Source organism: Lepisosteus oculatus, chromosome 2 (genome assembly GCF_040954835.1).
Source record: "Lepisosteus oculatus isolate fLepOcu1 chromosome 2, fLepOcu1.hap2, whole genome shotgun sequence".
Lineage (NCBI taxonomy): Eukaryota > Metazoa > Chordata > Actinopteri > Semionotiformes > Lepisosteidae > Lepisosteus > Lepisosteus oculatus.
Genome location: NC_090697.1, coordinates 69,816,453 through 69,843,445, shown reverse-complemented (window position 1 = coordinate 69,843,445; position 26,993 = coordinate 69,816,453). Strand labels below are relative to the sequence as shown.

The 26,993-nt window shown below is 49.7% G+C and overlaps 1 protein-coding gene across 8 annotated transcripts in view; it reads left to right on the top strand.

Moving 5' to 3' along the window:
- The window catches only part of ank1a (ankyrin 1, erythrocytic a), a 148,416-nt gene that overhangs the window by 98,100 nt on the left and 23,323 nt on the right, over positions 1-26,993 (top strand). For 6 of the 8 annotated variants that reach the window (XM_069182234.1, XM_069182251.1, XM_069182227.1 and 3 more), the window contains 27 exons: positions 692-790; positions 1,229-1,327; positions 3,427-3,624; positions 3,835-3,933; positions 5,231-5,329; positions 5,442-5,639; positions 6,867-6,965; positions 8,073-8,171; positions 8,457-8,555; positions 9,543-9,635; positions 10,261-10,333; positions 12,050-12,070; positions 16,435-16,555; positions 16,697-16,784; positions 16,982-17,094; positions 17,496-17,720; positions 18,272-18,426; positions 20,312-20,523; positions 21,156-21,360; positions 22,436-22,532; positions 22,793-23,021; positions 23,494-23,622; positions 23,810-23,929; positions 24,037-24,121; positions 24,387-24,461; positions 25,141-25,272; positions 26,376-26,522. In XM_069182234.1, coding sequence (XP_069038335.1) covers positions 692-790; positions 1,229-1,327; positions 3,427-3,624; positions 3,835-3,933; positions 5,231-5,329; positions 5,442-5,639; positions 6,867-6,965; positions 8,073-8,171; positions 8,457-8,555; positions 9,543-9,635; positions 10,261-10,333; positions 12,050-12,070; positions 16,435-16,555; positions 16,697-16,784; positions 16,982-17,094; positions 17,496-17,720; positions 18,272-18,426; positions 20,312-20,523; positions 21,156-21,360; positions 22,436-22,532; positions 22,793-23,021; positions 23,494-23,622; positions 23,810-23,929; positions 24,037-24,121; positions 24,387-24,461; positions 25,141-25,272; positions 26,376-26,522 — 3,409 coding nt within the window. The remainder of the gene's footprint in view (positions 1-691; positions 791-1,228; positions 1,328-3,426; positions 3,625-3,834; positions 3,934-5,230; positions 5,330-5,441; positions 5,640-6,866; positions 6,966-8,072; positions 8,172-8,456; positions 8,556-9,542; positions 9,636-10,260; positions 10,334-12,049; positions 12,071-16,434; positions 16,556-16,696; positions 16,785-16,981; positions 17,095-17,495; positions 17,721-18,271; positions 18,427-20,311; positions 20,524-21,155; positions 21,361-22,435; positions 22,533-22,792; positions 23,022-23,493; positions 23,623-23,809; positions 23,930-24,036; positions 24,122-24,386; positions 24,462-25,140; positions 25,273-26,375; positions 26,523-26,993) is intronic. The other 2 variants (XM_069182230.1, XM_069182229.1) reach the window with 2 other exon arrangements.

Below are 26,993 nucleotides of genomic sequence, written 5' to 3'. Positions count from 1 at the left end.
TGTGCCAGTGTCTTTGTGCAGTTCAGTGCAGTGTGTGCCAGTGTCTGTGCGTGGTACAGTGCAGTGTGTGTCAGTGTCTGTTTGTGGTTCAGTACAGTGTGTGCCAGTGTCTGTGTCTGTGTGGGGTACAGCACAGTGTGTGCCTGTGTCTGTGTGTGGTACAGTACAGTGTGTGCCAGTGTCTGTGTCTGTGTGTGGTACAGCACAGTGTGTGGCTGTGTCTGTGTGTGGTACAGTACAGTGTGTGCCAGTGTCTGTGTGCGGTACAGTACAGTGTGTGTCTATGTCTGTGTCTGTGTGCAGTACAGTACAGTGTGTGCCAGTGTCTGTGTGCGGTACAGTACAGTGTGTGTCTGTGTCTGTGTGCGGTAAAGTATAGTGTGTGTCTATGTCTGTGTGCGGTAAAGTATAGTGTGTGTCTATGTCTGTGTGCAGTGCATTACAGTGTGTGCTAGTGTCTGTGTCTGTGTGCAGTACAGTAAAGTGTGTGCCGGTGTCTGTGTGCAGTACAGTACAGTGTGTGTCTATGTCTGTGTGCGGTACAGTACAGTGTGTGTCTGTGTCTGTGTGCGGTACAGTACAGTGTGTGTCTGTGTCTGTGTGCGGTACAGTACAGTGTGTGTCTATGTCTGTGTGCGGTACAGTACAGTATGTCATGTTGCAATAAGTACCAGTATCTCTGTCCCTGCAGTCTGGGCTCACCCCCCTCCATGTGGCCTCTTTCATGGGACACCTCAACATCGTCAAGATCCTCCTGCAGAGAGGGGCGTCCCCCAACGCCTCCAATGTGGTGAGATCCCTCAGCTCTCCCCCAAATCCCCCAAATAGATTCTTATAAGCCATAGCTTTCTTTTGTCACGTGCAGAAACTCTTCGACTGTGCAGTCAGTATAATAAAAAGAAATACCTCTCCTTTTCCTCATCTCCTTCCAGTTTTGCACAGTTAATGTGATTAGTACTGCTTGGGTCTGGTACTGTTGTTGTTATAATAACTGCAATGATGTTTTGAGTATTACTACCGTTAATTACCTTGCTGCAGTCTTCTGTCAGTGTGGAAGTACTGTAAGCCTTGTTGATCATTTCCTGTTTGTTTCCTTTCATCCTCCCCCTCTGCCCTTCTCTCCATTTCCTTTCTTCCTCTTTCTCTGATGACCCGGCCCCTTGTTTCCACCCCCCTCTCGCTCTCCGTCGCCCCCCGGTGGTGTGTGCGTGTTCGTGTGGCGGGGCAGAAAGTGGAGACACCGCTGCACATGGCATCACGCGCTGGGCACGCCGAGGTGGCGCAGTTCCTGCTGCAGAACAAGGCCCAGGTCGATGCCAAGGCCAAGGTACCCTTGCCCACAGAGCCACGAGCCAGTCTGCCTGCAGGGCAGAGCTGCAGACACAGAGATACCAATCAGGCAGACTGCTGCATTTATCCTTATTTGTATCTTCTGGACAGTTTGGGGAAGCACTAAAAAGACAAACAAAATGCTAGGACATATAGGTAAAAGCACAGAGTTTAAGTCATGGAGACAGATTGTGGAATGCGCAAGTAATTCCTAATTTTGAATATTGTGTACAATTTTGGGGGTGGCATGGCAGTGCCAGGGGTTACCAGTGTGGGGGCCCTGGGTTCAATTCCTGGGGTGCTCTCTGAGTGGAGTTTGGATGTTCTCCCCATGTTCGCTATGGTTTGCTCCTGGTGCTCCGGTTTCCTCCCATGGTCCAAGGCCGTTCTTGTAGGTTAATTGACTTCCATCAACCTGGCACTGGTGTGCGTGTGCGACTGTGTGCCCTACTATGGGCTTGCATCCTGTTCAGGGTGTATCCTGGCTTGCACCCATTTGCCAGAATAGGCTCTGGATCCCTAGTGACTCTGTGTTGGATAAAGCGTTTACAATTTTGGGCACCACAGTACAGAGAAGATATGGCTGCTCTGGAATCAGCCCACAGAAGAGCCATCAGACATATTCCAGGGCACTCATCCCCACCCCAAGTCCCCGCTGTGCGTGGAAAGAGCTCGTGGACACTTGCGCTAATGTGGTGCTTCTGCCTCGAATTAACTTTATAGGTTTTGAAAAGCATTTTCGCCTTCTGCTCATTTGACCTTTTATAGAAGCCGAATCTGCCTTGTCATTTTTTAAAGCAGGCAAGGATGTGGATTTCCCCAGAAAGCAGGAAAGGGAATTTATTTCATTGCAGCTCATTTTGGATGTTATTTAAAGAAATGAAATGTGAGAAGTCTCTGAAATTTTAATGCCACCTATAAATATTAATGGCAGTATTAATAACTGCATGTAAATGCCTTGCCAACTTGTGTGTGGGCTCATCTCTTCTATGTAAAAACCCTCCGAGCCCCACAGTGGATTTGAGTAGTACTGTAGAAATCACATGATAACAGTTCCTAGTAAATAGAAACGGTCCAAAAGCTATTCACCTCTCAAGATGTACAGTAAGTATCCTCTATGTGCAGATACCAGGCACCTTTCATAAAGAACTTTAAGCCAACAGAAGACTGAAGAAAACAGCTTCAAAAATGGTTTTGTCTCTGCAAGACATAATTAGACCTGCGAAATTAAAACAAACAGTAGCACAAACCTACTTTCTTAGTCATCAGTGTTGTATTCACCCAAAGAGCTGAAGAGGTGACAGCTGTAAAATTGCAGCGGTCCTGTACTCCCTGCAGCACAGTACACAATAGAAAGGGCACCTCCTTGAGGTGAGGTCAGAACTAGTCTACCAGGGCTCTGCTGGCAGTGATGTCAGTGCGAGACAGGCCGCTGACTCTCCTGTAGGACACTCTGGAGCTCACAGCCCTGCTTCATGTCTGTGCACTATCTCCGGAGCGGGACAGGCGCTGCAGCTATCGAGAGGAGCCGTGTGCCACTGGCAAAACAGAAATATTGCAAATTTCCGTTTTAGAAAAAAAGACAAATTTGTGAGGTTAGAAATGTTCAGGTATGCAACCTGTCTTTCAAGACTTTATGATATTGAACTTTCATCTCTCTCTTCTCGTTTGCCATCCTATCTCTACCTCTCTGCTGCTGCACCTTTTTTCCCATTCATTTTCGCTCTGCTCTCCCTTTCCCCTTCTCTTCTTTCCTCCTCTTCCTTCCTCTCTTTTTCCTCCTATCCCTTTTACCCCCTCTCTCCTTCCTTCCCTTCTACTCCTTTCTCTCTCTCCTCCTCTCCCCCTCTTTCCTCTTGCCTCTTTTCTCCCTCCCTCCACATTTCCCTCCTTCCCTCCTGCCTCTTATCTTCCTCCTCCTCTCTGCCTCCCTTTTCATCTCTCTCCCCTTCCCTCCTGCCTCTTTTCTTCCTCCTTTTCTCTCCCTCCCTTCTCGTCTATCTCTCCTTACCTCCTGCCTCTTCTCTTCCTCCTCCTCTCTCCCTCCCTTCTCATCCCTCTCTCCTTCCCTCCTGCCTCTTCTCTCCCTCTCTCCAGGATGACCAGACCCCCCTGCACTGTGCCGCCAGAATGGGCCACAAAGAGATGGTGAAGCTCCTACTGGACCATAAGGCCAACCCCAACTCCGCCACCACCGCTGGGCACACCCCTCTGCACATTGCTGCCCGCGAGGGGCATGCAGCCACCACCCGCATCCTGCTGGACAGGGAGGCGCTGCAGACACGCATGACCAAGGTGCCCACTTCCCTCCCTTCCTTTCTCATGCCCCCTGCTGGAAAGACCGCAGCAACTGCACTGCTTCCATTGCCTCCATGTCCCTGCTGTCCTGCTCTCTCTACTTCTGCCTGGCTGAAACTGACCTCACACCTCACGTCTTCCTTTACTTCCCCTCTGTCCTCCTCGTACCCCGACCCTCTTTCTTCCCCTCTCTGATCGGCTTTCCAGAAAGGGTTTACTCCTCTTCACGTGGCAGCCAAGTACGGGAAGGTGGACGTGGCAGAGCTGCTGCTGGAGAGAGGTGCCAATCCCAACGCCGCAGGAAAGGTGAGTGTTCCCATGGGTGAGGCCTGAGCCAGCCACATTGCACTCTCACAGGAGTGCCATATATCTAGGAGCTGACCAGCTCCACAAGTAAGAAGAAGCAGCTTAGATTTAAAGGGAATTCATTTACAGAAGATTTAGATAAAATTCACTTCTGGCCCTGACCTGGCCCAACACCCAACCAACACCTAGCCACCACCTGGCCCAACACCCGGCCACCACCTGGCCCAACACCCAACCAACACCCGGCCACCACCTGGCCCAAGACCCGGCCAACACCCGGCCACCACCTGGCCCAACACCCAGCCAACACCCAACCAACACCCGGCCACCACCTGGCCCAACACCCGGCCAACACCCGGCCACCACCTGGCCCAACACCCGGCCACCACCTGGCCCAACACCCGGCCAACACCCGGCCACCACCTGGCCCAACACCCAGCCAACACCCAACCAACACCCGGCCACCACCTGGCCCAACACCCAACCAACACCCGGCCACCACCTGGCCCAACACCCAACCAACACCCGGCCACCACCTGGCCCAACACCCGGCCACCACCTGGCCCAAGACCCGGCCAACACACAACCATCACCCAACCAACACCCGGCCACCACCTGGCCCAAGACCCGGCCAACACACAACCAACACCCAACCAACACCTGGCCAACACCCGGCCAACACCCGGCCAACACCCGGCCACCACCTGGCCCAACACCCAACCAACACCCGGCCACCACCCGGCCCAACACCCGGCCAACACCCGGCCACCACCCGGCCCAACACCCAGCCAACACCCGGCCAACACCCGGCCAACACCTGGCCCAACACCCAGCCAACACCCAACCAACACCCGGCCACCACCTGGCCCAACACCCGGCCAACATCCGGCCAACACCTGGCCCAACACCCGGCCACCACCTGGCCCAACACCCGGCCAATACCCAACCAACACCCGGCCACCACCTGGCCCAACACCCGGCCACCACCCGGCCCAACACCCGGCCACCACCCAGCCCAACACCCGGCCACCACCTGGCCCAGCGCCTGGCCCAACACCTGAGCCCATGTATGATACACAAATTAAGCTGCTTAGGCACAGCACAAGGCACAGAGTATGGGTAACAGACTCTTTAAATTCTCCTCTTATCAGTAAAGACTCAGGAAGTAAGCATTAACGGACTTGTCCCATAGTTCTTGTGTGGTTGAATGCTTGAATGTAAAGGATGTGTGATGCTATAACGACAGGTTGGGCATCAGTGGCCAAAGGGCGTAACTGGCATTTGTGCTATTCTGCAGAATGGGCTGACCCCCTTGCACGTGGCCGTCCATCACAACAACCTGGACCTGGTCAAGCTGCTGGTCAGCAAGGGAGGCTCACCACACAGCACAGCGCGGGTAAGAGCAAAGAGCAGAGACACAGAGTCACAAAAGGGGTAAAAAATCTCCCTTCTTTTACAAGAACGTCGTACTGTAAGTGTAAGTAAGGCCTATCCATCTGTGTCCCCAGAACGGCTACACTCCCCTCCACATCGCGGCCAAGCAGAACCAGCTGGAGGTGGCAGGGAGCCTGCTGCAGTACGGGGCCTCAGCTAATGCAGAATCACTGCAGGGAGTCACCCCCCTGCACCTGGCCGCCCAGGAGGGGCGCCCCGATATGGTCACCCTGCTCCTCTCCAAACAGGCCAACGTCAATCTGGGCAACAAGGTAATTATTCGGGGCAACAAAGCAATAATAGCCAACACATAATCAGCTACTATGTGTTGGAGCGGCCAAACCCTCCTGCCTGAGACCTGCTCTCCCATCCCCAGGTTCCTCCACGGTTGTTCAGAGGGGATATTTCTTACAGTTGCCGACAGACTCTGGAGGAGAGTATTGAAGGCCCCACGGCCAAAATCAGACGACAATTTAGCAGAAATGTCAAGGGACAGTTTAGCCGAATCAAAAGATTAACTCTGAAAACCTTAGAGGGCTGATGAAAGGATTTGAGGACCAGGTTGTTTATTAAGACTGTTAGCCTTTGTATTTTAAGAGGGCATTAAGTTCAGACAAGATGGCAGATCTCGGTTTTTGGGGAATGCCTTTCCTGTCATTGCCCAGGTGACAACATAAAAAACTAAGAACTGGTGGCCACTGGATTTTTCTGTTTAGCAGAGCTTCTTACAGTATGTGCTGTACCAGAGGGAAGAGGGCAGCAGCAGACTGGCTTTTTGCATTTAATGGCCAAATCCAGATCTGCTGGACTGAGAGAGGAGCATTGAATGAAGATGTATAGTTAGAGTTTGAAAGAGAGAGGGTTTTTCCCTTAACTGTTAATAAAGAGAGCCATTTTTCCCTCATGGCTGTTCGGGTTTGTGTAAGACCTGCTAATCGTGTTCCCATGCATTTAAGCACTTCTGTAAGAAGGCATGTGCACGGCCACGTTTTTCATTGAAAGATGGCAGCAGCCACAGCTTTCATTCGACATGCCAGTGTGCTTTAAGAAAAATGATTTGGAAATAAAGTATAGCCTGTTAAGTAAATGAGGTAATGCTGAGTTAATCGACCTGTGTAAAATGCATTAATAAAATAATTACAAGCACATTAAAAAAGGGTTTTATAATTATGATCCCGTTGCAACAGTGCTTAGCAGCCTTTTTACATGCATAGAGCATTGTGAAGTACTCCTTGCCCAGTGCCTCTCACTGAGGTGCATTAAGGTAGATGAAATGCAGCAGGAAAATGCTTGGGCAGTGGGTTTGCCCTCCTTGCATATAAACCATGTGACTGACAGATCCCAAGGGATGTTCAGAGCAGCAATATGGCTGGAGTGGTGCTGCTCTCTCCCTGTCAATTACTTCCTGTAACACTCTCGACCGCTGCCTCACCACAAGGGAACAGGGGATGGTGATGGGTCGGTATAACCTTTGACCTTTGTCCTCCGTCTCCCCTCAGAGTGGTTTGACCCCTCTCCACCTGGTGGCCCAGGAGGGTCACGTGCCCATTGCAGACATCCTGGTCAAGCAGGGCGCCTCTGTCTATGCTGCCACACGGGTAAGAGATGCCAACACGCAGCACCACAACACTGGCACAAAACTAATAATGAAGGAGCGCCTTGGATCAATACATTACTTGAAATGAGCAAGATCTTTGATGTTTCTAGCCTGTCTTCGAATCGTAACACAACACAAAAAACAGAGCTATGTCAATAGCAGAGTGGACTCTCAACACAATGCTTAGATTTCACTATTGTGACACGGACTCCTGCACAGTTCTAACTCATCCCCGAAGGACGTACTGTAAAGCTCTTTGCAAGGGACTGTCTTGAGTCCCACATGCTGGCATCATTGAGACACATCCAGTTGCCTCATGGGTATAGCCCAGCTAGTTGGATGTCATTGAGCTGTTGTGATGCAGGGGGCCTGCTCTTTTTCTCCTGTTCTTTCTGCTGCTGTGTGATGCACTGTACTGTATTTTGCCCTGCTGACAGTGCACCAGAACTTTAATGTTCTTTTAAAAATAGCCGTTCCACTACCGGCACACTGGATTGTGTTACCAGTTCAATGAAAGAGCCATAAATATTGCTTCACCTTAGAAAGAGGCAGATGAGACACAGGAGCTGGACAGCTGAGAGGGCAGATGTGAAGAGTAAATATGTTACGCTCCAGCTAAAACTAATTCATTGGCCACCCCATGTGCATCTGTGTTTCAAATACTGTGGGCACCCTCTGCTTTTTCCTGCTTCATCCTGTTGAGGATGTTTCTTTGCCCACTTCTGGATTTCTAATGATCTGAAAAATCCATTTTAGAGTCTTTTCAGTTAACAAGTCTGTGACATTAACGCAATTCCAGGAAATGTGCATATAAGCGCAAATCAATGTGTGCATCTTCAGTTTTAAGCTAGATTGATTAAGTGTGGAATGCTTATTACATATTTGTGGCCTATCGAGAGAATGAAATTTGTTGTGGGAAAATGAAGCGATGTAACTGCAGAAATGAGATGGACATTCTGTGCAGGACTCTATATTTATACTCCTATAAGAACCAATGGGAAACTCTGCATATACAGTATAGACTTGTGGTGACATCCAGACAGTGGCTCTTTAAAACTGCAAACTGCCCCCAGCCTGAAGCATCAACACCCTCTTCCTCTCCCTCCAGATGGGCTACACCCCCCTGCACGTGGCCAGTCATTATGGCAACATCAAGATGGTCAAGTTTCTCCTGCAGCAGCAAGCCAACGCCAACTGCAAGACCAGGGTAACCAGGGCCTCCACTCTCCCTCTCACCACAAGCGCTGTTTCTTACTTCGTCTGTCTCTTTCATTCCCTGTCCACCTGTCTCCATCTTCCTCTCTGCCTTCCCTGCCTTCATGTCCCTCTCTCTGTGTCGTATATTTCTCTTCCCGCCTCTGAATTGCTGTAGTTCACAGACCTACGAGTGTCCTGTGTTCTGATGCGGTGTGCTCTGGACCGTGCCCTGTGGTAATGCCCGCTGGGGTGGGATGTTCTGTTGATCGGAGGGTCTGTCTGTCTGTCTCGGCAGGCGGGGTACACCCCTCTCCACCAGGCCGCGCAGCAGGGTCACACCGACATCGTCACCCTGCTGTTGAAGCACGGCGCCCTGCCCAACGAGACCACCACAGTGAGTACCCCCGTTCACACCTCGGAGAGCTGGTGTTACAGTACCACTCCCCTTTACCCCCCAGTCCGGGCAGCAGCTGGCTTCTCCAGTCAGTTTTACTGGGTGGTGGACATCTGTAAAGCTTTGTTAAAGAGCGAAGAGTGAAAATATCGCTCTCTGAACTGCACTGCGGTACTCCCACAGATGCTTCAGTCATTGTAAAATGCTTTCTAGTAGATGTAAAGTTCATAATAATTAATAATGATTTAGTAAACTTATATAGCTTTTTACTGGACACTCCACTCAAGGTACTGTGCCAGCAGCCATATCACCCTGCAACTCACAACTGGCAGCCCACTGAAGCTAAGCAGGTGTGAGCCTGGTCAGTACCTGGATGGGAGACCTCCTGGGAAAAACTAAGGTTGCTTAGATGTAAAACCGAGGTCCTGACTCTCTGTGGTCATTAAAAATCCCAGGGCGCTTCTCGAAAAGAGTAGGGGTGTAACCCCGGTGTCCTGGCCAAATTTCCAATTGGCCCTTACCAATCATGGTCTCCTTATAATCCCCCTCTATGAATTGGCTACATTACTCTGCTCTCCTCCCCACTAATAGCTGATGTGTGGTGAGCGTTCTGGCGCACTATGGCTGCCGTCGCATCATCCAGGTGGATGCTGCACATTGGTGGTGGTGGAGGGGAGTCCCCATTACCTGTGAAGCGCTTTGAGTGGAGTGTCCAGAAAAGCGCTATATAAGTGTAAGCAATTATTATTATTACTGACCAGGCTCACACCTGCTGGGCTTCAGTGGGTTTCCAGTTGTGAGTTGCAGGGTGATATAGCTGCTGTCAAAGCTACAGTAGATCCTTGCTATTCTTCCAGCCTTTCTGTTCAGGATTTTCTGCTCCATGTCAGCTCAGGTTTACAGTACAAATTGTTCACCGCGCTAGCCTGCGTGTGACGGCACTGGAGCGCGATGGACGCTGTGATGCTCCCTCTGTCTTTCTGTCAGAACGGCACCACGGCCCTGGCCATCGCCAAGCGCCTGGGGTACATCTCCGTCATCGATGTGCTGAAGCTGGTCACCGAGGAGACCGTCTCCGTGGTGAGTCCTCCCGCACAGGCAGCTTGGGAGGGGCACTCAGCTGACCCATTCCAGAAGAAAATGAGCTTTTAATGTTACTTAGTGAGATCTAGATTCTCCAGACCTGATTCCTTTAATCAGAGACGCTTTTTATTTTTACGACAATAAATTTAACAGAGCAGAAAATCATGGCTATTGTGTAACAATGGAGTAACACAGCTGAAGTCACTGTGTGCTTAGACTGGGAACAAAAAGTACAATCTGTCCTGCTTTTGAAGCGTGTGCAGTACACTGTGAGAAAAGAGATTTTAACGTTAACTGCTCATTCTCCTGAAGAAGAGATCAGCAAGCTTAGTTCTGTTATGGGAAAACAAAAAAGACTCCAATTTCAAATGACTAAATGCTGTCTCTTGTACAGATCCTATGGATGAGACTCAAAAGCAGACGTACAGTGTACAATGCTGTTATACAATAAATGCACATGCTTGTCTGCGCAAAATCACACAAAGTAAAAGACAAGATGTACCCAGGGCCTGTTACTGGCTTGGAGAAGCTGCCACAAGCAAAACAAATGGAGTTCCCAGGGAATTAACTTTGTTTGCAGCAGTTGCATTGCAGGGTGACCCAATCCGGCTTTGTGTTCCAGAGCACCACCGAGAAGCACCGCATGAGCTTCCCCGAGACTGTGGACGAGATCCTGGATGTGTCGGAGGACGAAGGTAAGGACCGCCTGCATGAGCTCTCCGACATGTCCACAGGCCCGAACACCGGCCCTGACACTCAGCTGCTTCAGCCCCTCACCCCAGGAGAGCTCAGCAATAATGATCATGATGCATCACGACAGTGTTGCGCGTCTTGCTGAATGAATTTGTGTGTGCAGCCTTCCTAAGGGGAGCTGGCTGTGATCTATGCAGCAGAACATGCGCAAGTGAAAACGGACTGCCTCATTTCCTCTAGGAACGGGATTGTTCATCTTTTCACGGTTTCAAAGTAGAAGCTGATTTTTCAAGTAGAAGCTGAAACTTCATAGGAAAGCATTCATTCTCCCCACAGACTCCTTACAGCCAACACTGTCTCAAACTGCAGTCTTTAACACAACACCAGTGAGCTCTACTCTGAGGGGAGGGCAGTGCAGGGGGAGACCTCCTTCTTGTACCATTTCTATTTTAAAAATGCTTCGATAGGAGTTATTGAAAATTGAAAAAAATATACTGAATTTTTAATTGAGTTTGCATTAATAAAAAAATCCTGATCTACTGTGATATAGTTTACTTTCAGTACAGGTACAGTAGTTTAGTCAAGTGCATTATTGTATTTATTTTTTTGTTAATGTTTTTATGTTATCAGCCATGCTTCTATTCTTCCTATAGATATTGGCTGGACTGTACAGCTCACAGCTCTGAAGCAAGCAAAATTAATTTATCAACATGATGTTATGGATAAAATTATGTGAATAGATGTGATCAATACAGGTGATTATTACATAGCTCTTTGCACAGAGCGACCAATCGTCATAGACATCAGACATAAACCAGTTTCTCTAAATATGAAAGAACATTTAGGGAGAAACAGCTAAGCCATTGGATCTGCAAATTGCACCCCTTGCTGTCTGGCTGCCAAGTGACTTAACAGTGCTGACAGCACACCTGGGCACAGCCATCACGGTGAACTGTCTTTTTTTGAATGGTCACCAGTTACTGCAGCAATGGTGGGCTGTTGCCACTAGAGGGGGGTGCGGAGTATCAGCCAGTGACTTCACCTGCGTTCTTTCTATAACATCCCTTACAGCAGAAGCTGTCAAATACCAGACCTCTGGTCATGCCGCTTCAGGCCTTTCGTACAGACAACCCACAGCGTACTCCTACTTGTTAAGCCCTTGTAGATCTGGCAGTGCCACGGCCATGCAGTAAGATAGATTGAAAGTTTTGCTCTTTGGCTGCCCCCTGTTCTGCAGTGCAGCAGCGGCCGGCCAATCACAGTGCTCCGTGAAGCCATGCTCTTGTCACAGTTCATTACACTTCCTGTCTGTCGCTCTGCTTCCACACACAAGAGAGATGAACTGGGTCCACCACTCATGGGGTCACTGAAAACACCAGCACAGGACACGACCGCTCTTCTCTTTTATTCTTGTGAAGCTTGTGAAGCTTGGAAGTTTTTTTTTTTTATGCTGATCAGTCGTCATGAAGCTCAGCTCTTTGTCCTGTCGAGTGCCAATATTTTCCAGGGATCCCCTAAACCTGCACACTAGAAATGGGTGGCTTTTGCGTGGACTACATAAAAAAAAAGTGATCTTGTTTGCATAGACCAACGCTTTGTTAGGAACTGTGTGTATTCATTTGTGTAAGTTGCAAAACAATGAAGAAAACTGTCTAAAAAAAAAACATTTGTGCCTCTGTGTGGCCGCAGCTAAATTCTACTTTATTTCCTCTTTTTAGGAATTGCTCAGCTAACGCTAGGTATGAACCACTACTTGTCTATTGCCGTCGTAGGTGGTAGTGACCGTGTGATTCCATTTCAAGCTCACTCGACGCTCATGAGGTCGTGACTTCATTCGCATGTGACCATGAACCCCTTCCAGACCCAGCTACTGTACTGTCTAACCCATAACCGCCCCCGCCCGCTCACATGGTCTGCACAGTACTAACGAGACTTGCAGTAGCAGCACGGACAGCCCTGTTTGCAGTGCGGGAAGCTCACACTGTGCGAGCAGCAGGGTGTGGGGACGCGTCCTGGGCTCCGTGCGCTGGCCGCTCCTCTCCGCCTGCTGTCCCGCTCTGTGTCCGCCGCGCCCTGCAGCAGCGCTGTCACGTCAGTGTCTTTTACTGTGTCCTTGCCTGCCCTGGCTGTCTGAACCCACTGCGCTGGTGTTGACCGCTTCCTGATTTCTACCTGACGCAACCGGTTTGTTAAAGGTTGGTGACTGACAGTCATTTGAGTTTTAAAAAAAAATGGGGAAAAAAAAGAATGCACGTATTCATGGGTAAACTCAAACATAACGTTTTCAAGGAAATGAGAAAGATTTATTTAGCCCATTTCCAGGACTCCAAAGAACAGATTTTCTTCCTGTTATGTGGTGTTCTGCTTTATTAAAGATGTATGAATAAGAATTAATTTTACCCACAGTTTTCACTTCCCAAGCTTTTCATGATGTTAATCTTTATGAAGATCAGCGCTGGTGAGGTAGGCTCCTTGCCAGAAGTGTCTGGAAGGATTTCCTGTTTGTGGATTATATTTCTATAGATCAGGGACTTGAATCACGTTCCCTCCCACTGGTGGAAGTCAAGCTGTCTGAGTGCTCTGGAATGTCACCTGTGGACGATGGCTCGTCCTCATTACTTGACCATGAGTCTCCCCCAGGACTCCTCAGTCCCGCATTCAGAGGCCCACTATGTCTGCACAGCAGCAACACCTGAAGACCTGGGTCTTCAGTTTAGCTGGGAATGTGCTGATTCGAGTTGTTTCAAGCCCAGCAGTACAGAACACCCGTAGACACAGTGTTCCTCCAGGACCAGAACTGGGGATTGCTGATTAAAATGCTTGTAGAAATCAAATCTATCCCTCCAGGAGCTGATTTTTATAGGCATCCACAGGAAAGGCCCTCAAAAAGGCCTGTAATCAGTTATAAGTCTAATGAGAAAATCCTCATGCATTACTGTGAGAATGAATCAGATGGGATAGCTCTTTAAGAGGAAAGGAGATATAATCCCTCAAACGTGCTGCAGTAAAGAGTGGGGAAATTTGATTGTGTGCTGCCGAGCGTCACAGAAGCAGGTAGCCTGATGTATCGCCCTGCAGTGGATGAGTCAGGGTAGGCATGGCTTTCACAAGAGCTGAAAAAAGTCACAGAACTCATCAACACGGTATTTCTTGACAGAAAGCAGAGCTGATGAGCTGTTTCCTGCAGGAAAGTCTCCCTAGTGTCACCCTAAATCAGACAGTAGCAATTAATCTTTCAGCACAGGGATAGGCTGGGAAGATGAGGCAGGCAGGGCAGATTTCTTAGACACCTGGGGAGCCCCAGGTGTTTCATTAACGGAACTCTGCACTGTGGTATATGGGGCTCCTCAGCTCACCATCAGAGAGCAGACAGGAGTGGTTCAGTGGGACAGGAATTTCCTTAATACCTTCAACTGGACTCTGGAGCTGCTGAAGCTCTGTCCTTGAGTCAGAATAGCTTGAGGGAGAGGGGGCTGTCCTGTCCTGTCTAATTGTTTAATCCCAGTTTCTCTTTGACCAGCACAGAAATGTTGCAATCTGAGTTCAACACTCAGATCAGCATCAGCTGTGTTCGCTGTAGGAAAGGGTTTGTGCATCAGTGAGCTTTTTCATATTGAGGTTCTTTTCATGAAGATCAAGTCAGCCCCCCCCACGAAATCATGCTTAATATCTCATCCCAACAACTTGTGTCCACATATCTGTGTCTCAGTGTCTTTGTGTGTGGGAGTGTTGGTGAGGTTCCCTGTATGGCGATGTTGCGTTAAAGAGCACAGAGGTGTAAGTGTCATGGCCTTTAAGCACTGCATGGTGTTTTCATGTTGATAATAATAATTAATAATTGCTTACACTTATATAGCACTTTTCTGGACACTCCACTTAAAGTGCTTTACACCACCACCAATGTGCAGCACCACCTGGATGATGCGACGGCAGTCATAGTGCACCAGAACGCTCACCACACATCAGCCATCAGTGGGGAGGAGAGCAGAGTAATAAAGCCAATTCATAGATGGGGATTATTAGGAGGCCATGGTTGGTAAGGGCCAATGCTGGGGTTACACCCCTACTCTTTTCAAGAAACACCCTGGGATTTTTAATGACCACAGAGAGTCAAGACCTTGGTTTTACGTCTCATCCGAAGGACGGCGCCTGTTTACAGTATAGTGTCCCCGTCACTATACTGGGGCATTAGGACCCACACAGACCGCAGGGTGAGCACCCCCTGCTGGCCCTACTAACACCACTTCCAGCAGCAGCCTTAGTTTTTCCCAGGAGGTCTCCCCTCCAGGTACTGACCAGGCTCACACCTGCTTAGCTTCAGTGGGCTGCCAGTTGTGAGTTGAGAGGTGTCCATGTGTTACTTGTGCTGTGGGTCTATTGTCTTGTTCTGTGCTATGTGTATGTGAATTGAGGTAGAATGTACCTGTAGAACAGCCCCTCCTGTTACTGCCAGTATCTGCCTGTAGAAGAGACCCTGTCATGATCCTATTGCAATGCCATTCTGGTCTCCCTTGGTTAACTCAGAAGATGAAAGTCTTGTTTCTGGCTTCTGTCAGCGCATGATGTCTCATATCTACTGTGCAGTTTTCATGCTGCATCTGCTCCTCCATTTGTCCCCTGAACAAGGCAGGATAGACCTTTTTAATATTCTGTCCCACTGTCACAGAAAAGCACCAAATTAAAGTGGACCAGATAAGTAGAGTCAAACGTTTTGCCTGTGCACGACTGTTTTGAGCAATGTCAATGTATTTATACTGTACATGTATAATTTGGTATGAAGAACTGATGGAATTACTGTTTTTTTTTCTGAAATAATCCTACATTTATTTTCTTGGAGATAGGAATGCTGTATTTGGTGATCATAGTGCCGCTTATCCTGCCATTGGTGTTGCTGTGCTTTATGACACACACAGAGGTCTCCTCACTCTGTTACTTCAGTTTAGGGATGGAGGTGTGTTCTCATTTGAGAACATTGTGTGACTTTCTAAGGTCCGGAGTCAGATTAGGAAGTGTTTTGCACGTATGTTTCAGAAGGAGACAGAACAGGCAGAAAGTGACACGGACACAGACCGTTCTACTCTTCCTCCATAAGCAAGTTAGGAATCATTACCCCTGCCCAATCGAGCAGAATGTAGCAGATCTCCTGGTGTTGCTGGTCATCAGAATGCCAAGCATGGAACTCATCCTTCAGCAACCTTTGGAGGCAATCTAGTGAATAGAACATGGGCCCAGTCCAAATTCAATACAAAACGTGCCATGAGACTGGAGACCTGTGCTGTAGCCCCCATCAGGCACTAATTTAATCAAATTAGGACTTTTGATGGAAAATGAAAATAGATATGTATCTCTGCGTTATCTTGAGTCAGAGAGAGGAATGGATCTGGTCGAAAGTTTACCAGAAAAACAAACACACATGATGGACTGGATTGACTCCTTTTAATCCGTAACCTGCTTTTGTTTTAATCACATTAAAATTGAATGATGACCCTATCCTTACCCGACATAACCAGAACAACACACAGCACCAGCAATAACACACAATGACATTTCTCCTCCCAGCTTGGATTAGGAACCACTGTAGCACAATAAATACAATATCTGGGGGTCCTCCCTCATTTAGGGGTTCATGGCCAGGGTCAGTGACTGAAATAAAATAAGCAAGGAAGAAGAAAAAGTCAATAAACACACAGTTTTGAAATGGGGATAAAGAATTAGAAAGTGGTCCTGCAAAGTATGTTACACCGTGAATTCAGTATGCCTTCAATTATGCACTTTCATTTGAAGTGTAGTTTTGCAAACAGCGAAGCGTCATCACACTCTCTCGCTGTGTCAGTCCATGTAAGGGTTATATACTGTATATGGGAGCCACTGCTTGCTTGGGTTTCATCACCCAGATGGCGACAGAAGTTCTTTTTCTGAAGTTTTTATCTTCGTTCAGAGTTTTTACTTTAGCCTGCTTCACTAACACCTGACCTTGGACTGCAGCTGTAGACTTGTAGTGGAATGTGCCCTGTTGAAGATCTTATGGTCACTGCTCTCCTCTTGTCCACTCTGTGTCTGCGCCTGCCGGCGTCCGCGTGTCTGACTGCGCTGTGGTCCGCAGGCGAGGAGCTGATGGGAGTGGAAGGAGCCAAGTACCTGAAGCTGGACGAACTGAAGGACCAGGACGAGGACTTCCTGTCTCCCAAAAAATCCCTAGAGTACGAGAGCGGGCTGGGCACAGCGTAAGGGGCAGTGGGGGGGGGGGGGGGCGGACCGAGGGTCTGTCTCAGATGTCAGGAGGTCCTTTGGGACGAGACGTGAGCTGCAGTGTCACTGTGGCCTGCCCACGCTGCCTCTTAACTCTGAACACCTCCCTCTCACAGGACATATTCCCCGGCTATTCCCAGAATCCCCTGCGTGTCCCCAGAGACCGTCATCCTGAAGGAGCAGGACATGGTGCACGCAGAGCAGGTACCACCCAGTCTCCTAGAGCAGAGCTTTTCACTAGTGCAGCTAATAGCATCATTATGTTTTGTGAGACTTCCAATGTGACACCTAGTGGCCAAATGAGATAACACTGCTTATTGTCTTGATTCAGTCCTTGTGTGTTTGTGACGCAGAGCATTGAGCTTATCCCGTGTGTGTGTTTGTGTGTTTGCCTGGAGCAGCACACGCCTGTGCCCCTGCCCAAGGAGTACGACGAGGACTCCCTGATCCCCAGCAGCCCGGCCACCGAGACCTCGGACAACGTCAGCCCTGTGGCCAGCCCCATCCACACCGGGTCAGTGCTGGCGCTGGGGGAGGCCGGATCAATTTATCTGTCAAACATGACCCATTTATTTAATTTTTGGAAAAACAAGCTGACTAATTGCTTAATTCGTTAGACCAATTGATTACATAATTAAGGATCTGCTTGTGGTAAAATGTATTTGACTTCCCCACTAGAACAGTGCAGAAGTGCACTCCTGTTCACCTCAGTTACAGACCAGCTGAGATCACGCCACAGGGCACACTGTTTGTAGTTTGTAGTTGACTTTGACAACATGGCTGGGTGGCTTGTTGCAGACTCCCACAACCCTTGGTGTAAAGTGGTGCCTCCTGCTCCTTGTCGATTCCCCGTGTGTCCTGCGATGCTCTGCTCCGGGGAGCTGTTGTGCTGAGTGTGCTTGCTGTGTTGGACAGGTTCCTGGTCAGTTTCATGGTGGACGCCCGAGGAGGTTCCATGAGGGGCAGCCGGCACAATGGTCTGCGTGTCATCATCCCCCCTCGCACCTGCGCCGCCCCCACACGCATCACCTGCCGCCTCATCAAACCCCAGAAGCTGTCCACACCCCCTCCGCTGGTGGAGGGTGAGGGGCTGGCCAGCCGCATCATCTCCCTGGGGCCCGCTGGGGCACAGTTCCTGGGGTGAGTGTAGCAGCACTACAGAGTGCCACCCTGCACAGTTGGAGCAAGGCTCGACAGCTTAGCCATGGCAGGAGCTCTCACTGCTGTGCCTGTGCCTGTGTCAGTGCAGTGTGAGACACTGCTGTGTGCCTGTGTCAGTGCAGTGTGTGAGACGCTGCTGTGTGCCTGTGTCAGTGCAGTGTGTGAGACGCTGCTGTGTGCCTGTGTCAGTGCAGTGTGTGAGGTATTGATGTCTGCCAGTGTTGTAGTGACTGTGACTGTGTCAGTGCAGGGTGAGTAGTGTGTGTTGTAGTGACTGTGACTGTGTCAGTGCAGGGTGAGCAGTGTGTGTTGTAGTGGCTGTGACTGTGTCAGTGCCGGGTGAGCAGTGTGTGTTGTAGTGGCTGTGCCTGTGTCAGTGCAGGGTGAGCAGTGTGTGTTGTAGTGGCTGTGCCTGTGTCAGTGCAGGGTGAGCAGTGTGTGTTGTAGTGGTAGTTCTGACTGTCAGTGCAGGGTGAGCAGTGTGTGTTGTAGTAGTTCTGACTGTCAGTGCTCTTCCCTCGGTCCCACAGGCCAGTGATTGTAGAGATACCTCACTTCGCCTCAATAGGCCGGGGGGATCGGGAGCTGGTGGTCCTGCGCAGTGAGAATGGCTCTGTGTGGAAGGAGCACCGGAATCGCTATGGCGACGAGCTGCTGGAGACCATCCTTAATGGCATGGATGAAGGTGCGTGTATTCACCTCGTGAAGTCCAGTCAGGTCAGACTTGTATTCATGGCGAGTCTGCATTAGCAGCATGCCTCACTGCTGAAGTACTGATTATAGGCAATGACTTGATCCTTTGCGATGGTCTGCCGGGTCAGACTCCACTCCACTTCACTACAACCATCTAAGGATAAAAAAAGATTCGGATAGAAGATAAGAACATGAGAACAGCTACGAAAAAAAGGAGACCTGTTGGCTCATATAGCCCGTTTAGTATTGAGTGGCAGCTTGTTCCCTACTCTTACAGCACTTTGGGTAAAGTAGTGACCCTATTCTGAGTTTTAAGAGCACTTCCACATTGTCACCACTTGTTGCACTGTTCATTCTGAAAAAGTCCTCTCGGTTAACATTATTGAGGCCCTTGAGGACTTTGAATACTTGTACCTGGTGCCCTCATACTCTGAAGACTGAAAAGGTTCAGTTCCTTCAGCCTGTCAGTGTAGGCCATTCCTTACAGCCATGTAATGTATCTGCTGCTCCTCTCTAGACTGATTCCAAAGGAGCGATATATTTTATATAATGCGGCAGCCTTCACTGTACAGAATATTCTAGATAAGGCCTTACTATTACATTATACAATTTTGACACATTTCTGGATTCAGTTCTTGAATTGGATTGGTAGTGCTTACTGACTAACCTTTTACATACCAGCCCTTTTTTTAGTTTTGCAGTTTTAATTCTATTTACAATTTTAATCATCCCTCCATCTATTTTTTGGGTATAACTGCTTCATCCAACATAGGGCCTCAGTGGCCCCGAGTCTATCTGAGCTAGAAACGGACATAAGGCCGGATACACTCTGGATGGGACTCCAGTCTATCTTAGGGAACACACAAACAAGGACACAAACATGCACACTCACACAAGGGCTATTTTTCCCAGAAGCCCAGTAACCCGGTAACCCACATGAACACAGGGAGAACATACAAGCTCCACACAAAGAGCACCCCAGAAACTGAACCCAGGGCCCCAGTGCTGCAAGACACCAATCACTGCTCCACCATGCCACCCTGGTTTTAATCATGTTCGATTCAAAACACGTCTGATTATAATCCTTATTCCTGCACGCTTTAATATGGGTAAGCTTTTTAATCCAACATGTTAATACATTGAGCTGAGATAATAAAAAACATAAACATTCTTGAGCTTGTTTCCCATCTAGTTATCTTGACAGTGCTGAGGTGAATTGTGGGCCCTTCTGTGACTGAGTACAGGAGCGCCCAATTCTCAAAGATAAATCGGCAACAAAACTGAGGCAAATTTCTGTCTTCACAGCTTGTCCTCAAAGACAGGGCTCGTCGGCTGTTCTTACTAGACTGCAGAAATCTTTCTTCCCCACTGCCGTTTCTCCCTGAAACAATGTAGATAAACTCTCTTATCTCCGGCAACACTATTTTACTGTCTTCTATGTTGGTAATGTTTGCGGTATCGGACTATGCAGTGAAACAAATTTCCCCCAGAGGATAATAAAGCTTGAATTGAGTAAACAGGCTTGCTTACATAAAACACTTTACCAACATTTTTTTTAAATTTGGCGACGGGTGTGCTTCTGTTTTCCCATTTCGAGTGCTGACTTCATTACAAGCCCTCGCGAGAAGCTGCGTGCCCTTGTAGCGGAGCTAGTGGGGTGACATCAGCGCCCTCACTGCGCGTAGCAGGGCCCTCAGCTGCCCGGGCTGAGGGAGGTCTCCTTTAGCCCGCGCGATTGGTTCCCTGTGGCGTTACGCTGGAGACCCGGCTTCGCGCCCCAGGTGTGGGGGGTACGGAACCGCAACGATCACACCCTGTTGGACAAGTGTTGGTTCCCCTGCCGGTGCTGATGTGAGCGCTGCTGTTTGTGCTGTCAGATCTGGAGAGCCAGGAGGAGCTGGGCAAGAAGAGGATTCGGAGGATCATTTCCACAGACTTTCCCCTCTACTTTGCTGTGGTGTCCCGGGTGCAGCAGGAGAGCGACCTGATTGGCCCAGAAGGGGGGCTGCTCACCAGCAGGCTCGTCCCATTGGTCCAGGCCACCTTCCCGGAGACAGCGGTTACTAAGAGAGTGCGGCTGGGCTTGCAGGTGAGGGCAGGGCCGGCTGCAGACAGGGCTCAGATCCAAATCCTTCCCATCACCAGTCTGCTGATTTTAGTATTGCTTTGCTCTTGAAATGTTCTCAATGTAGACTCTCTTAATTTATTGCCCTTACTTGCTTTGCATGCAGGTAAAAGTCACAAAACATTACCTAATACATCTAGAATAACAGATATGAAACATACATATAAAACACAAAAAGATAAAGCAAAATATCCAATCAGTTCAAATTAAGCAGGTTAATAGTCCTGGGAATAAAGGATACCTTAGTTCTCTTGCACTTAAATCTTTGTAGTCTAAATCGACTACAGGGCTACAGAGGCTACAGAGCCCTGATGCTCAAGGGATGTTTGTAACAATTAATGTCTGACAGCTGTCAGTGTTATGCACCAATCGGCTTGCTGGCCAGCTTTGCTTTCTTGCTCAGACTGTTTTTACTACATGTATTAAAGTCACTAAAACAAGGCGACCGCAGTGAATGCTAGGACAGATTCTAGAAAACCTCTATGGAACAGAGTCATCATTGTGGTGCACACGTTAAAAGAGCGGAGTTTTCTCAGGAGGAGCGAGAAGGACAGGGCCTTATGAACCTCTCTGTGTCCCGCCTGCCCCGCTCCCAGGCCCAGCCGGTACCGGACGAGCTGGTGACGAAGCTGCTGGGGAACCAAGCCACCTTCAGCCCCGTCGTCACCGTGGAGCCACGGCGCAGGAAGTTCCACCGGCCCATCGGCCTGCGCATCCCGCTGCCGCCTTCCTGGAGGGAGAACCCGCGCGACGCAGGGGAGGGCGACACCACCAGCCTCAGGCTCCTCTGCAGCGTCATTGGTATGAGTGTTGGTGTTGGTACTGGGGGACGGGGAGTCGGTACTGGTGTTGGGGAGCAAGGAGTAGATTATGGTGTTGGGGGGACAGGGAGTTGGTGTTGGTGTTGGGGGACAGGGAGTTGGTGTTGGTATTGGAGGACAGGGAGTTGGTGTTGGTATTGGGGGGACAGGGAGTTGGTGTTGGTATTGGGGGGGCAGGGAGTTGGTGTTGGTATTGGGGGACAGGGAGTTGGTGTTGGTATTGGAGGACAGGGAGTTGGTGTTGGTATTGGGGGGACAGGGAGTTGGTGTTGGTGTTGGGGGACAGGGAGTTGGTGTTGGTATTGGGGGACAGGGAGTTGGTGTTGGTGTGTTGGGGGACAGGGAGTTGGTGTTGGTATTGGAGGGACAGGGAGTTGGTGTTGGTATTGGAGGGACAGGGAGTTGGTGTTGGTATTGGGGGGACAGGGAGTTGGTATTGGTATTGGAGGACAGGGAGTTGGTGTTGGTATTGGAGGGACAGGGAGTTGGTGTTGGTATTGGGGGGACAGGGAGTTGGTGTTGGTGTTGGGGGGACAGGGAGTTGGTGTTGGTATTGGGGGACAGGGAGTTGGTGTTGGTATTGGGGGGACAGGGAGTTGGTGTTGGTGTTGGGGGACAGGGAGTTGGTGTTGGTATTGGAGGGACAGGGAGTTGGTGTTGGTATTGGGGGGACAGGGAGTTGGTATTGGTATTGGAGGACAGGGAGTTGGTGTTGGTATTGGAGGGACAGGGAGTTGGTGTTGGTATTGGGGGGACAGGGAGTTGGTGTTGGTGTTGGGGGGACAGGGAGTTGGTGTTGGTATTGGAGGGACAGGGAGTTGGTGTTGGTACTGGGGGACAGAGAGCTGGTTTTGGTATTGTGGAGCAGGGAGTTGGTGTTGGTATTAGGGGGACAGAGAGCTGGTGTTGGTATCGGGGGCAGAGAGTTAGTGTTGGTGTAAGTATGAATATTGGTATTGGTGTTGGTATTTTTTATTAAGGGCAGGTCATTTGAACTGGGTTGGGGGTGTTTTTTGGATACTGACTGATGCACGACACCTTTGCATCTCCCCCAGGTGGCACCGACCCGGCTCAGTGGGAGGACATCACTGGCACCACCAAGCTCATCTACGCCGACGAGTGCGCCCGCTTCACCACCAACGTCTCAGCACGGTGAGGACAGGGGGCTGGTGGTTGGGGGCATGTGCTGTGCCTGGAGGGGTGAAGGGAGGTTCGGGGGGGTTATTGTGAACGTGTTGGATGTGTGTTCAGCAGCTGTTGTCCACTTTTGGGGATATGGTTTTGCCTGATCTGTATGTGCTCAAGAACTCAAGAAGTGCTGGTGGAAAAGAAGACAGATTTTTGTCAAGTCAGGGGGGAAATGCTGCACCCACAGAGGGTGGATTGACTCCTCTTCCTCGCTCCCTGGCCAGGTTCTGGCTGGCGGACTGCCCTCGCACGGCGGAGGCGGTGAGCTTTGCCAACCTGCTGTACAAGGAGCTCTCGGCTGTGCCCTACATGGCCAAGTTCGTGATCTTCGCCAAGATGAACGAGGCCAGGGAAGGGCGGCTGCGCTGCTACTGCATGACCGACGACAAGATGGACAAGACCCTGGAGCAGCACGAGAACTTCACCGAAGTCGCCCGGAGCCGAGACATCGAGGTCAGGGATGTGGAGAGAGAGGCGGGGGGTCCTGGGAGGGTAAAGGGGGTCTAGCAGTAAAAAAGGGACAGGGGGAGGAAGAGAATTGATTCAGAGAGTGCGGGAGAGACAGAGGGATTCAGAGTCTTGGAGACAGAAGGGGGCTGGGAAGAGAGGAACCAGGATGTAGAGCATCTTGGAGCTGGAGAGGAGCTAGGAAAGAACAAGGGACATTTGGAAAGACAGGGGCTGGGAGGGAGTGGAATGAGCAGTGTCTGTATGTCTCTGTTCTCCTCCCCACTGTTAGCTGGTGTTAATGAGTGTACTGGTGCACCATGGCTGACGTCACTTCATCCAGGTGCTACATGGTGGTGGTGGAGTGGAGTCCCCATTACCTGTAAAGTGCTTTGAGGGAAGCATCCTGAAAAGTGCTATAGAAGTATAAGGAACTGTTTTTATTAGTCTTTGAGTATTTCTGTGCTGCCCCCTGCAGGTGTTGGAGGGAATGCCACTGCACCTGGAGTGCTCGGGGAACCTTGTTCCAGTGAGGAAGGCCACGCAGCAACCCCGCAGCTTCAGCTTCCAGGCCTTCAGGGACAACAGGCTTCCAGTGTCTGTCAAGGTGACCCTTCTCTCAATTCCCCTCCCTCTCTGTCCCACTGCCCCCTCACCGGCTCTGTCACTGTCTTTCTCTTCAACATCTGTCTTCTCCTTCTCTGTCTGCCTCTTTCTGCGCAAAAGTGCACATGTCCAGACTGGAAGATGATGATGATGATGACTCTAACGAACCCTTCCTCTTTCCACCCCAGGTCCGTGACAGCAGCAAAGACCCCTCAGGATTCCTTTCCTTCCTCCGCAAGTCCACCAAGTATGAGGACAGCCAGCACGTGCTCTGCAACCTCAACATAACCATGCCTCCCTGCATCAAGGTAGCCTCCTTCTCCCCCATCTGTCCTGAATGCACTGGGCCAGTCAGCCTCCTGCCCCCACCCCCATCCGGTTTCTCGTGTCCTGATGTGCTTGGGTTTTGTGCCAGGTGGTGGGCAGTGAAGACCGAAGACGGACGCTGACCCCCCTGGCCCTTCGGGAGAGATACAGCGCCCTGAGCGAACCGACCATGGGTAAGCCTCCTCTCTCCAGGTCTTCAAGCTCGGATCCTCTTAGACATTCTTAAAAATCAGTATGTGCTGGCGCATGTCCGTTCCCCAGAGAGAAGGCACTTGGGCAGGGAGAGAAAGCAGTGCTGCAGGTGTTCCTGCAGATCACAAAATGAACAGCATCGCCGCCTCCGGAAGTTGTAGATCAGCAGCTGGAGGCGTGAAGGCTGAGGTCTGAAAAAGAGATATACTTGAGGAGAGAGGTGTAAAAGGGGTTTCTGTTTTCCAGCCTCGATGAGCGCCATGGAGAGGACAGAACTGAAGATGGCCTTAATATCGGAGCAGCTGGGGCTGAGCTGGGCAGGTGGGTGTGTGCGCACGTGTGAATGGCTCTCTGTTCTCTCGACGCACAGACAGCAGCTGAAACCCTGGATCTTCAATCAGTTAACTCGCTGCTAGAACATCTGAGCTCCCAGCTGCTAGAATAATGGGTGTTGAATGACATGACAATGACATGACAATGAATAAGATTGAGGAAAAGAATGAAAGTACTGTATAAACACCCTCAGAAACAAAGCTGTTCACTAATTAACAGACAGTGTTTATTAGGGTTAGTAAATTAGTGAACAGCTTTGTTTCTGAGGGTGTTTATACAGTACTTTCATTCTTTTCCTCAATCTTATTCCCACCTCCAGTTAAAACCATTTAAAAAATAACAAGAAGCAAAACACTATCATCACCTGAGGAAAAGCTGGAAATTAGGTGGGAATTAATTTTGCTTAGGGGGCTCTGTTGTTGAGAGATGTTACAAGTGTTTTAAAGACTTACTGTAACTTATTGCTGCAGATGAATGAATAATTATTCTCTGCATTTATTCCTTTTCTGCTTTGTGATTTAGTAGTTGTTGCGTCCTAGCGTTATTCCGGCAGGAAATTGTGGCTGTGTGTTCCCACGAGGAATGTGCTCTTGTGTGCTGACCTGTCTGTTGCAAGATCAGTAACCCCATCTCTGTGCTCCTCCTGCCCTCTCCCCTCTGCGCCCAGAGCTGGCGCGCGAGCTGCAGTTCAGCGTGGACGACATCAATAAGATCCGGGTGGAGAACCCCAACTCCCTGCTGGAGCAGAGCTCGGCGCTGCTGAACCTGTGGGCCACGCGGGAGGGCAAGAGAGCCAAGAGTGAGCCGCCCCTCTTCCCTGCTGCTCCCCCAGTTGCTCAGGCGTCATGGGGTTCGCCCCCTGGTGGTGACAGAGAGACGGTGGAAACATATCATCATCATCATCATCATAATAATAATAATAATTGCTTACACTTATATAGCGCTTTTTCTGGACACTCCACTCAAAGGGCTTTACAGGTAATGGGGACTCCCCTACACCACCAGTAATGTGCAGCCCCACCTGGATGATGCGACGGCAGCCATAGTGCGCCAAAACGCTCCCCACACACCAGCTATCAGTGGGGAGGAGAACAGAGTAATGAAGCCAATTCATAGAGGGGGATTATTAGGAGGCCATGATTGGTAAGGGCCAATGAGAAATTTGACCAGGACGCCGGGGTTACACCCCTACTCTTTTCGAGAAACGCCCTGGGATTTTTAATGACCACAGAGAGTCAGGACCTCGGTTTTACGTCTCATCCGAAGGACGACGCCTGTTTACAGTATAGTGTCCCCGTTGCTGTACCGGGGCATTAGGACCCACACAGACCGCAGGGTGAGCACCCCCTGCTGGCCCCACTAACACCTCTTCCAGCAGCAACCTTAGTTTTTCCCAGGAGGTCTCCTATCCAGGTACTGACCAGGCTCACACCCGCTTAGCTTCAGAGGGCTGCCAGTTGTGAGTTGCAGGATGATATGGCTGCTGGCCTCCAGACCATGAGGCACAGTGATTGATCAGCACCATAGCCCATCATAGCGAAGAGGTGTAAAAATCTGCAAATATATAGACATCAAGAACAAGAGCTTCAGTCATGTTCAACCTCCTTGGGCAATATATCACAGTAGGTGCAGTGTTACTGAGAACTTTCCCAGGTTGAGTATATGGTCCTCAGAAATCAAATTTGTCAATTTATTAAGTTACAGAGCCAAAGGAAATAGACATTAAGGTAACTCAATTTGTATACATGATATTCATCTTTAGACAAATTGAAAATCAACTATACTTTCCCATAATGCTTTTATAAGTACAGAATATTTCTAAACATAAATCTGCTGTCAGTGAGTCAGTTTCTCTACAGACTACAAAAAAGGCTTGGTGAACAGCGTTCATTCTCTTTGCAGTGGAGAGTTTGTACGCAGCGCTGAAGAACATCGACAGGTCAGACATTGTCAACATGCTGGAGGGCACAGGGCCGCAGCCCAGGGTGGGGAAGGAGAGTCGGAGATACACTGACAGAGACCACCTGCTCTCGCCCAGCATGACCAATGGTAAGAAGTGACCCCTGACCCCCAGCCCTATGATACCCTTGACCTAGCTGCTTCTCCACTAGCCCACCAGCTCCCACAGCCTGAGGGTGCATTTACACTTGGCCTTTTGTACCTTTCCTGAAACACCTCCCTGCCTGGGCACTCAGGCCCTTGAGTGAGCATTAGGGCACATGCAATATCTGTTTGTGTGGGACAGTAACTACCCAGAGTCTGAGTTTCGGCACCTATTAAACATAAGACCCACTTTGTACAGGTTAGGTAGAGAGTTAAAATAATTTCTTGGCTTTACAGGTTTATAGCTGTCCAAGTAGTGTCAGTTTGAGACATGCCAACAACAGAGCTCACTCTAGTAACACCTGAAGCCAAGAATCAAAGTGTTCGCCGCCCATTCCTTGTCCTACTCTGCAGTGATGAAGAGAGCTCTGTTGATTTGCATGGCCTGGTTCTTTTTTCTATGCCTAATGGGCCTTT